We start from the raw sequence: 10,129 nt of genomic DNA on the forward strand, positions 1-10,129 counted from the left end.
ACAACAGTGTTTTCTTTGTTTTACTGTAACCACAGTTTCCTGAAGAGGCAATGTAAGGCTGCAGCTAAATATTATTTTAATTTTCAAATAATCTGGTAATGTTTTTTTCAGTTAATACATTTATCATTTAGCATCAGAAAATAGGGGAAAATCTCAATTACAACATCTTCAGACATGTCTGACGTTGTATAATCTCCAGTTCTGTCCGATTTACAGCCCAAAAACAAAAGATATTCAGTTCAGATGGCAGTAGTTAAGTTTAATTTTTATTTGATAAATGACAAATAATTACAAGCACAGCTTTTTTGTGCAGAAGCCCCAAAACGTAAACCACTTTTAAAGTGTTTCTCTTAAATTGTTTCTGTTCATGAGCCATTTTGATTACAGTCATTTTCATGGTCTCTTCTTCTATCATCAAAGTGTACTATCACAAAGTTAGAATTAATCTAAGGAATAAATCACAGAAGCACAAACATGGTGAAAATGTAAGTTTTTCTCACCAATTTTCTTAGTTTGCAGTTCTGCTTTTTTCACATTACGGTTGCAAAACTTAGGAAATAAGCATCAGTTGCTGCATTGAAAGAGTGATTTTGGTTTAGACCTATAGAATCATGTAGCTTTCTAAGTGGTACAGTTTGTCATGTTTGAGTGAGAATTCAATCAGATTGCATTCCAAGTCAACTAATGGTTTCGGCTCTAAAGCAATACACATCAACTGTGTCTGAACCCAGACGAGTAAAATGCCCTTCTACTATTACCCATTACTACTTGCACTGTACGCACCATGTGTCTGTGTGTATGCCTGTGACCCCAAGGTCAAAGTATTCCATCGATGACAGCCTCATCCCCTTAAATGCACCGTAGAGCGTCCCGGCTGCCATGTGCTGGAGTCGAGGTGTGCGTGATGAGTGGAGATGAGTCACAGACAGGGGTGAGAGGAGGTGTCACACAGATAACCCCTACAGATGGACAGTGGGAAGGGTCTAAGGTTTCAGATCTGTGCGTGCGTGTCTTTGTGTAAAAATAATATACCCTGAAAAAGGGTATATGACAGTTTGCGTGTGTGTGTGCATGTGTGTGGAAGTATGAGTGGGAGAGTGAAACAAGAGGCCGTGACCTCGAGCAGCACTGACATGAGCTATCATCACAATAGCCCCTCCTGATTCTCTACAGAGAGAGAACAAGAGAGCATCAACTAACTCTTTCCATTTCCAGAGTATGACCAGACCTCAATACATGGTCCATAAACATTTCTTCTTGTAGAGTATAACTGCTGTTTTGTTTGTCTTAAAGAGTTAGTTCACCCAAACCGCAAAAAAAATATGTTCACCTCTTGTGGTAATCCTGCAGATAGTTGGTTGGTTTTATTTGCAGAGGTTTGAGATTTCCACTGCTGTTCAAAACATCTGCTGTCACTCTAATATGATGGAGGTGAGCAGAATATCCTTTGTGGTTTTTAAAAAATATTAAAAAAATTCCAGAGCAGCAGAAACAATGCCCCAGTTACTCAGAATAATCCCAAGACCTCGTTCTGGACAGTTTTCTTTGGAACTTCTTCTGTGGGTATCTCAAAACTTTGGCAACCAACAGAATGGTGTGTTACCACCATTATCTGCAGTGAATGGATAGAATAATGCATATTTCAGGATACTCCTCGCTTTCTTGCAGATTAAAGCTCTGTTCTGTCTTCTCCCCTCTCGGTCTTTTAGATATCCTTTGGTTTTTGTTGTGAGACATCGGCACATGTAGAAAATAATGATTTAATGGTGGGTTGTAAATGTTAAGCAGTTTAGGCTCAGATACTGCATTCAGACTCAAGATATCACTTTCATGCTCATTAAGCCATCTGATAGGATAAACAACAAGATGTCAGTGATGTGTGGGTTGATGATAATAGATCACAAAAAGAGTTTGAGGTGAAAGAAAGGTGACTTTTTAAAAATGTTGTAGACTTTCCCAGTCCCCACTACAACATCAGAAAGCTGTTTTCCAATTTAGTCACATTGTGAGTTTTCCAGCTCCATTATGAAGGCGAAAAAAGAAAAAGAGACTGTCTGCATTAGTGGACATTAATGTGCTTATTTGTTCTATCCAACTTCTCTATTGTGAGGATTTGTTTCCATTTTATATAATTGTAAGTTGTATATCTCTGAGTGTTTCATACATGAAGTTATATATTGAAAAACTTTTGGTGAGATTAATTGATAATGAAAACAATAGTCCATTACAGCCCTGGTGGACATGGCCTCACTCAAAGTACGAAACTGCCAACTTGTGAAGAGTAATAAAGCACCTTTGTTGCTGCCATTGTAAATGTAAGTGCAAAAGACAAGATCTAAAGAAAGAGAGATGTATCTAGAACTAGTTAATGTAACTGAATAAAACATTAAAGGAATACTGTGGGGTTTTTTTTTTTTTTTTTTACATGCGGTGGTAAGACTTGCTCACCATTTCCCAGCCAGTCTGAAAGGCATCATACAAAAGTGAGCCACAGCTCAGAAAACCACAACATATGAAAGATTTAAAGCTAAAACACAATGAGCAATGGGTCTTTCTGCTGTTTAATTCTTCTCTCAGGTCTCCCAGAAAGTTGGAACTTTTTTCCCAGTTGTATATCACACCACCAGTGATATGCGGGCTCTAACTCTGAACGCAGGATTTACAGTCACCTTATGTCAAAAACCAAACTATCGTTTTAACTTTACTGACACACAAAAATCTAATTTTCATAGTTAAAGCTGTTTTTAATGTGTTTTTGTGTCACCTGACTTACCTGAAAGCCTGATTTATGGACACATACACACATTCAGATCTCTAACATCTGGTAACTGAGGGAAAAGAAAGGAAAATTTCAGCGATAGAGGTATGGAGTGCACCCACTCAAAAAGGGCAATGCAAGTGAGGATCATCTTCCTTTGTTCCTGCAGGGAGGTTTACTGTCTATAAACACTCGGCTTTTACGGTGGAACGTCCAAATAAAAAGCTTTTTGAAGACTTCGCCCAGTCAATTAGTCGAGCAGTGTCAATAGACCTGCTGCATAATGACTCACCTGTAATTGCGTGAGAACGAGCACTTACAGGAGACTTAGTGGCACGTCACATAGGAATGACAAAGCCCTCAATCTGTTTTTAAGCACTCATTCTGTAATTGACCCCAACCCCCCCCACCTCTCTACGTCCCTTCACACACACTCACTCTCACACACTCACATTTATCTATCTATTTCCTGAAGCTTTTAAGAATCACGTGGCTGATGACCGTCAGTGAAGCATTTGGGACTTCGGGCATGATGCTGCTAAACACCAACTTTAAAGGCTCCACTGGCTGGCTAAATGGCAAGCTCACTGGGTGTGCTGAGCTTATATAAACGTCCCTCTCTGGGTCTTTTAATAAACACGCATCCTCTCTTTGTGTCAAGTAGTGGGATAATGAACAGGCAAGACAATTACCATAACTGGCTGATGTTATCTCAACTTCAGGGGCAGATCAGTTGAAAAGTTGTAATTGCACTGTCAAGCTGCTGAAAAAACACACCCGCCCTTTCTTCTCGAACACACACATACATGCACCTCCCACCCTCAACCCCTTCTCCTCTGCCTTCAGCCACTTCAAAATGAAATTCTTCTTCGTCTCCTCTTCCTTTAGCAGTCTCGCTGGTTTTTTGACGCTGATATGCAGGCATCAAAGAGAAGCCCAGTGGCCATTAGAGGGCCTGAGGGCCTGCACATGCTTCAGCCCCTGACTTGTCATTAAAATAAACCACCTAATATTGTAACTATTTCATTTGTCACAACATACCATTCAAGAAATGTTTCAAGTTAAAAAATGTCCTGAGACTGACACCAGTTAAGCGTGGACCTAAATTTGTAGTTCTTACATGTAAAAACTGCTCATTAAAGTGTTTAAAAAAATCCATAAAATCCTGATTATACTGTCAACTTTATAATTATTTGTTTGCACCCTGTACATCAGACATGATGATATACGTGGCACTCTACGAAACAAAGCACAGTCAACGTCCCCCAGCAGTTCAAAGGAGTCGCTCTCTCTAAACATTATCATATAATTTGGGCCAGCCGTCAGCTTGTAAATAAGTGATGTAGAAGCCTATTGTGTGATGGGGCACAGGTTGGAGACAGGCGTCTTTGCTCTGCCGGCATGAGCCGCTGAAGACAAAGGCAGGAGACAGAGCGTCTAACCTTTGATTCTTCTGAGGACTCAGCCGCCTTGTATCAGGGCAGGACGCATTGGCCACAATCATGCCCCCAATGTGGGGACGTCAAGAACAATAGAATCACTCTTCCACAGTCAGGCTCAACAACCCGCCCCAACTGCAATTGGATTAGCGAGTGTCCAACCACCACATGTTAGCCTAATTGACATAAAAGTGAAATTTGAGAACAATAAGGCCCAAACCCAAAGGCCTGCTGGCTTTGAAATGGCATACCATTTCTGTAACAGCTTCTGTCAGTGAAAATTGAGAAAAAGTAGAACCGCAGGATGATAATTTTCACTATTTGTCTTTCTTTGATGAAGTGTGAATCATTCAAAGCTGTTGAGATACTGGATAATGAACCAAAAATTTTTATTTGGGAAAGACAGAGCATCAGAAAGATTTCTCTGCTTTATCTTTCTTTTAGCTAAAAAGTGATTTGAACACATTTCAAATTAGGAGAAGCATCAGGCTTAGAATTTGAATCCAAATTCATGTTTAAGCAGTAATCGATAATTACTGTCAACTTTTATTTTTACAACCCCCTTAAGTAGATAATTACATGATTTTGTTCTGAGGGGCTTATTAAAATCATCAGCTTAATATTAATGGAAAGAGGTTAATTCAAGTCAATGTACATTTCTGATTATTTCAACTGATTCCTTAAAAAAAATCAGTGTTGTGACAAATTCACGCAGTGCTCTAATTTATGCAAATACACAAATGGTGCATCTTGTGATCTGCTTGAAGGTGTTATTGGAAGCAATTCATGTTTTTATTTTTTCTCCAAAATGTATATCATATGAAAGCAATAAATATTACCAGTAAATAAACTTTACTTTTTAGATTGTTTTTACTATTTTCTCAATAAAAAACCTTATACAATCTAATGTACATTATGAAAAGTTGTACAGCTTTTTTATGTTTAAAATAAGGACTCAATTTATTTTTAATATGTAGATATAAATATATATATTTTGTCAAAATATATGATCATATTGTCAAAGAAACAAAAAAAAGTGAGACAAACATACACCTCAACATAAAAGTTATAAATAAGGGTCCAAGTGAACATTTTTGGGAGTAAAGACCTTCTGATTTGTTTTAGCGTCCATGTTGCTTTTTTCAAGTCGCCAGTCCAAGTCCAAGTTCGAGTTAGTCTGTGTGTTAGCGGCAGCCGCAGCCCTCCACTACCATTTCTTGGTAGTTTTTTAGGACCACCTTGTCGTGTTCGTCTAGGTAGAGCATGGAGATGGCGCTGAGCTCTGTTGGCACACAGCAGGCCTTGGGAATGTTGTTGTTCACAGAGTTCACCAGTGTCTGAACAATGGCATGGTTGGTTGAGTTCAGATGATCCGCCAGAGGAAATGGGCATTCCCCGTGGCAATAATAGGCCTGGTAGCCAGGGGGCGCCACTATCCAGTCATTCCAGCCTACATCGCTGAAGTCCACATACAGTGCGTGGCGACGGCAGTTGCGGTTGCGTTTACGGCCCCGCTGTTTGGGGCTCCGCTTGGTCCGGCGGGTCAGTGGGTGACCCTTCCCATCATGGCCAAAGGTAACCAGGAGGGGGCGCAGCTGCTCCCAGTCCTCGCCAGGCTCCTGGTGTAGTGAACGGCTGATGCGGACGTGTCGGCCTTGGTGGCGTGGCGTCTGGTTGAGGTGCAGAACCTCCACAGCCAGCCCATAATTTGGGAGGCCCTCACGAGTCCAGCGCAGCACGGCAGGGCTCACATCAAAGCTCTCCCAGCGTGACGCGTTGTGGTGCACAAGCCGCGTATCCAAGAGCTGCGTGATTAGCTGCCCTTGCCGCGGAGGCTTCAGCACTTCGTACACGTTTATTCGGTGAAGCCCCTGTTCATCTGAGAGGGTGCCGGCAATGGCCTCATCAATCTGATGACGGTAGAGCCTCAGTTCAGCGGAAGAGAGCAGCTCGTCCCCTGGAATGCTGGTGAGGTTAAACAGGAAGCGAAGGGGCATGGTTTCTCCATCATCACGCTCATGCAGCCTCTCCATGTGCTCTGAAAATGGGCAAGAGGAGAAATGTGGGATTAAATGCATGATTCTTGTAGATTCTAATATTCATAAATAATGTCAACTAATGCAACGTGTAAAAAGTTAACTCATAACTTTGTTTCAGATGTACAATTTATAAATTTAAAAATATTCAGAGATGAAGATACTGTAATTACTAATCTGTGCTGTTCTTTGCCCACCCACATTTCAGTACCAGCAGATAAAACTAAGAAACACACCTCTGAGCTGTGCTAACCTCACACTTCGTCAGTCTAGCATGGCTTAATTGACACAAAATGATGTACATGCTCACTTTTCAATGACTCTTTTTATTCAGCAATATAAATATACATCGTCCATGCCTCCTTATCTATCTATAAGGATTATCCAGCCCTTCTCTCATTGCCTTTCTCCGAGCACTTTGCTGAAACATGCATTACAAGGAGGGTGGTGATTAACGTACCACAGCTACAGTATAAACACAGTGGAGGCTCCCTGTTCCACGCTCAGTCTGCAGATTTCTGGCAAGATCACCATTGTTGGGGAAAGGAATGTTGTGTCTACTATTTTCCTGCTCAATCCACCCCTGTTATTTCACACCCAGGCCCTAATCTTACCCAGGTGGTTCTCATTATTAAAACCTGCTGTGTTTTTGATTAGCTCTGCAGTTTGTTCACTTAAGACGTTTATCATTTTCATCATGAATAATCATTAAGGAGTCAGACAATACAGTAGAATCTCATTTATCTGAAGCCCATGGGAAAGGAGCTCTTGCAAGGGAATGCAATGTGCTCAAATCCTCAACTAAAGCTTATTCAAAAATTGAAATGTGAACACACACACACCTTCTCATGTCTGCTTTGTAGTTTAATTCACAAAGTCATTTAAAATTAATGAAAAAGGGGGAGATGTCACCTGTTACACACGGCCAATAAAAAACACATCTTTCTTGCTGAATTCAAGATGAATGGTTACACGGTTTACCTAGCCTGTAAACATGTCTGACTGTCCATCTGCTGCAGATTGTAATACCTCACAGTGTTTTGGACAGATCTGTCAGCCAAATCACACTATTGCACAATGGTGCTTCCATGAAAGCGAGCACTCCCACTCGAAAGGCCTCAAAACGTATTATTAACATAGTTTAGCAAAGGAGAAGGAGGGTAAATGCCTGTAGAGAGCAGTAGAAACCCATACACACAGACACAGACAGACAGGACACAGCACACACCACACACACACCAAATGCACGCACACACACACACACACACACACACACACAAGACATGCACACACACATTGCATCACAGGCAGAAGTTCCTCCTTGAGTGGCGGTGCTCTTTCTTCCTGACCAGCCTTGGTACATTGCCGTGTAAGTGCGTGTTGCCGTGTGCTACCACTCGCAGTGTGTTTGACGAGCCCCATTAAGGCTGACTCATCCCTCCTTCCACACTCCTCCCCCTAAGGGCGGACATGTTCTGTAGCCCTAAAGCTCCCCGGTTTTCTCAGTCCACCACGCTACAAGATCACTTTACTCACTCGCTAAGTCATCTCTGCCACTCTGCCAGGGATTGTTTTCAAGCATTTCTCCGACGTGTTTCAGTTTAAATTTCCAACCTCAACTTACATTTACCAGTTCTGTCACCCTGGTGTTTCTCCGAGCCTAATTGAAACCTCTGCATTTGTCGCTAAAACTAAGCAGACCCAAGTCACAATAAACAGAAACCCTTCTTACGTTCCAGTCTTTCTATCACACTAGCTTCTGAGGCTGTTTTTCCATCCCTTCAGAGAGCTACAGCGTCTGCTCTCAGCACCCACATTGTTGGCAGTAGGGGCTTTATTTAGAAGCCTGCAGAGTAGCATTAAAGATAATTGCACGTTGAGGAAGGTCCTTCTAAAAGAGCCCTCCATATAAACTGGAGACATGAGAGAGGAGCACACTCCAATTCCAGGCCAAGACTGGGCTTTTTTAAGCCATGTTCTGCTGGGTGGGGTGAGAAGTGTAAGTCAGTAATATGAAGGTATGCTTTTCCTTCAGCTGCTAACCAAACATGCAGAGTTTTGTCAAATGAGGCTCTTGAGAGTTTGTCTAACAGAATTTTTTTGCCCCTCTGTAGACAGTGTTTGGTGACCACATCCTTAGATTCCTTGGTTATGGTGAGATGGGTGGAACTGCCTTACAATCATGTTTCAAGGGATGTAGGAAATGTTTTTTTTTTTACCCTGAATACTTGCAGTCCTCGCCTATGCTAATGAAATACATTACTACCAAAATTATTGGAATGCTTGGCAACAATGGCCATGAGTATGCTGTAATGTTTCTGTGCTGACATGATCCATTTATCATCTGTCTTCTTACTGATGACATGATTTTCGCCTTTCATTTTATTTTCATTTGCTTTTTAATTTCCACCTACTACATACGATGACAACATCCTCAATTTTCCCCCCTTACCTTCATGATGGAAGCCCCTCACAGTGTTGGCCCGGCTGGCTGACCTCTCTGGGTACTCAAAAGCGATGTCATGCGCTCCAGTCTCCTCAGCCTCTCCCGACTGTAGCCGGTAGAGGTCCAGCAGGTAGCGAGGCACCGTGGCCGAGCGGCTGGGCCGCGGCCGCCTCTTGAGGCCGAACATGTGCAGCAGCGTGGCCTCGAAGTCCCGCAGCAGTTCATGGCTCTGAGTGGTCGAACGACCCTGCAGGCCCGGTACTTTCTTTTTCCCTTCTTCAGGTATCAGACTAGCATGGTTGCTCTCTCCCAGCAGGACTTGGCATATTAAAATGACCATCAGCATTCGATTACCAGGAATCATGATGTCTCTGAGGAGAGCAGAAGATGGCACAGGGAGATAAAAATTAGGAAAGAGCTGAGCACGGGGGTAAGAAAACACAAAAAAGACAACGAAGGGAGAGAAAGGTCTCTATTTTAACTGACATAAAATATTTGTCTTTTACTTTTCTACATGTCTTAACAGCCAATACACCGTCTTCTGTAATTGTTCCCACTCAGGGCAGACAGTAATTGGTTATATAGTCTAGTCTGTCTTGTTTACAGCAAAACAGTCCCCAATCAGATAGACCACTTGCAGTTTATCTTTGGCGACATCCTCCAAAGGTAAACAGCTGGCTCAAGAACCCAACTTTCTTGAATGGAATCTGAGGGCCATTCCTCTTCACCCCCTCCCTCCCACTCGTCTCCTCCCTCCTCCACTATGATTACACAAATAAAAGAGGCAGCCCGGGGGTCAGAGCAAATTCTTAACTCGATAAGGAGCCATGGTCCCTCACAGTCTCCTCTAACAAGCCACGGGGCAAACCAATGACTATGTGCCACAAATTTAACAGAAAAAGCTCTTCCTCACACAAGTGCCTTGCCCAACATAGGGACTTTCAGTTCAAGTCTGGTGAATGCCACATAAATCAGTGATTCAGTGGACAGAGAGGAAAGGGAAAAATGCGAGATGCGGCCATGTGTCACATGCCACAAATTGAAATGGCATGGTCCACTTACTTACCGACAGAAAATAAAGCATGGGAAAACAGTCCATGTTTGTTGGGAGCAGTCAATGGACACGTTCTTCCAGGAAATGTTAGGTGGTGTTGGGCGGCTGCAGGAGAACGTTGGAGTGACCCTGTTCCTGGGAGATACAGATGAAAACACAGGGACATTATAAATTGAATGCAGTTACAAACACTTGAAGCTCTTGTTATTTACTTAAAGAGTAGTACATGTGTATATCTGTGTCAGTGTGTGTGGGTAAGAGAGAGACCCAGTGTCTCTTTAAGGCTTATCATTTTGGCTCATGGGCTAAGCTAGCTATTTACTGTAACTGGAATGTAAGGAGGTATGTGCCACAACACAGACAGCAGATCCCCAATGCCTTACACTCACCTAAGAC

The 10,129-nt window shown here is 42.3% G+C and overlaps 1 protein-coding gene across 1 annotated transcript; it reads right to left on the bottom strand.

The window, feature by feature from the left end:
* Positions 1 to 4,624: 4,624 nt before the first annotated feature.
* Positions 4,625 to 9,868, bottom strand: bmp4 (bone morphogenetic protein 4; the record flags this gene model as incomplete). Its single annotated transcript, XM_035674791.1, is given in 3 exon segments — positions 4,625 to 6,235; positions 8,686 to 9,050; positions 9,746 to 9,868. Coding segments are annotated over 2 exon segments (1,212 nt in total). The 3' UTR covers positions 4,625 to 5,381.
* Positions 9,869 to 10,129: the final 261 nt, after the last annotated feature.

Source organism: Morone saxatilis, unplaced genomic scaffold, assembly GCF_004916995.1.
Source record: "Morone saxatilis isolate NCDOM2014 unplaced genomic scaffold, NCSU_SB_2.0 Contig3, whole genome shotgun sequence".
NCBI classification, from domain to species: domain Eukaryota; kingdom Metazoa; phylum Chordata; class Actinopteri; family Moronidae; genus Morone; species Morone saxatilis.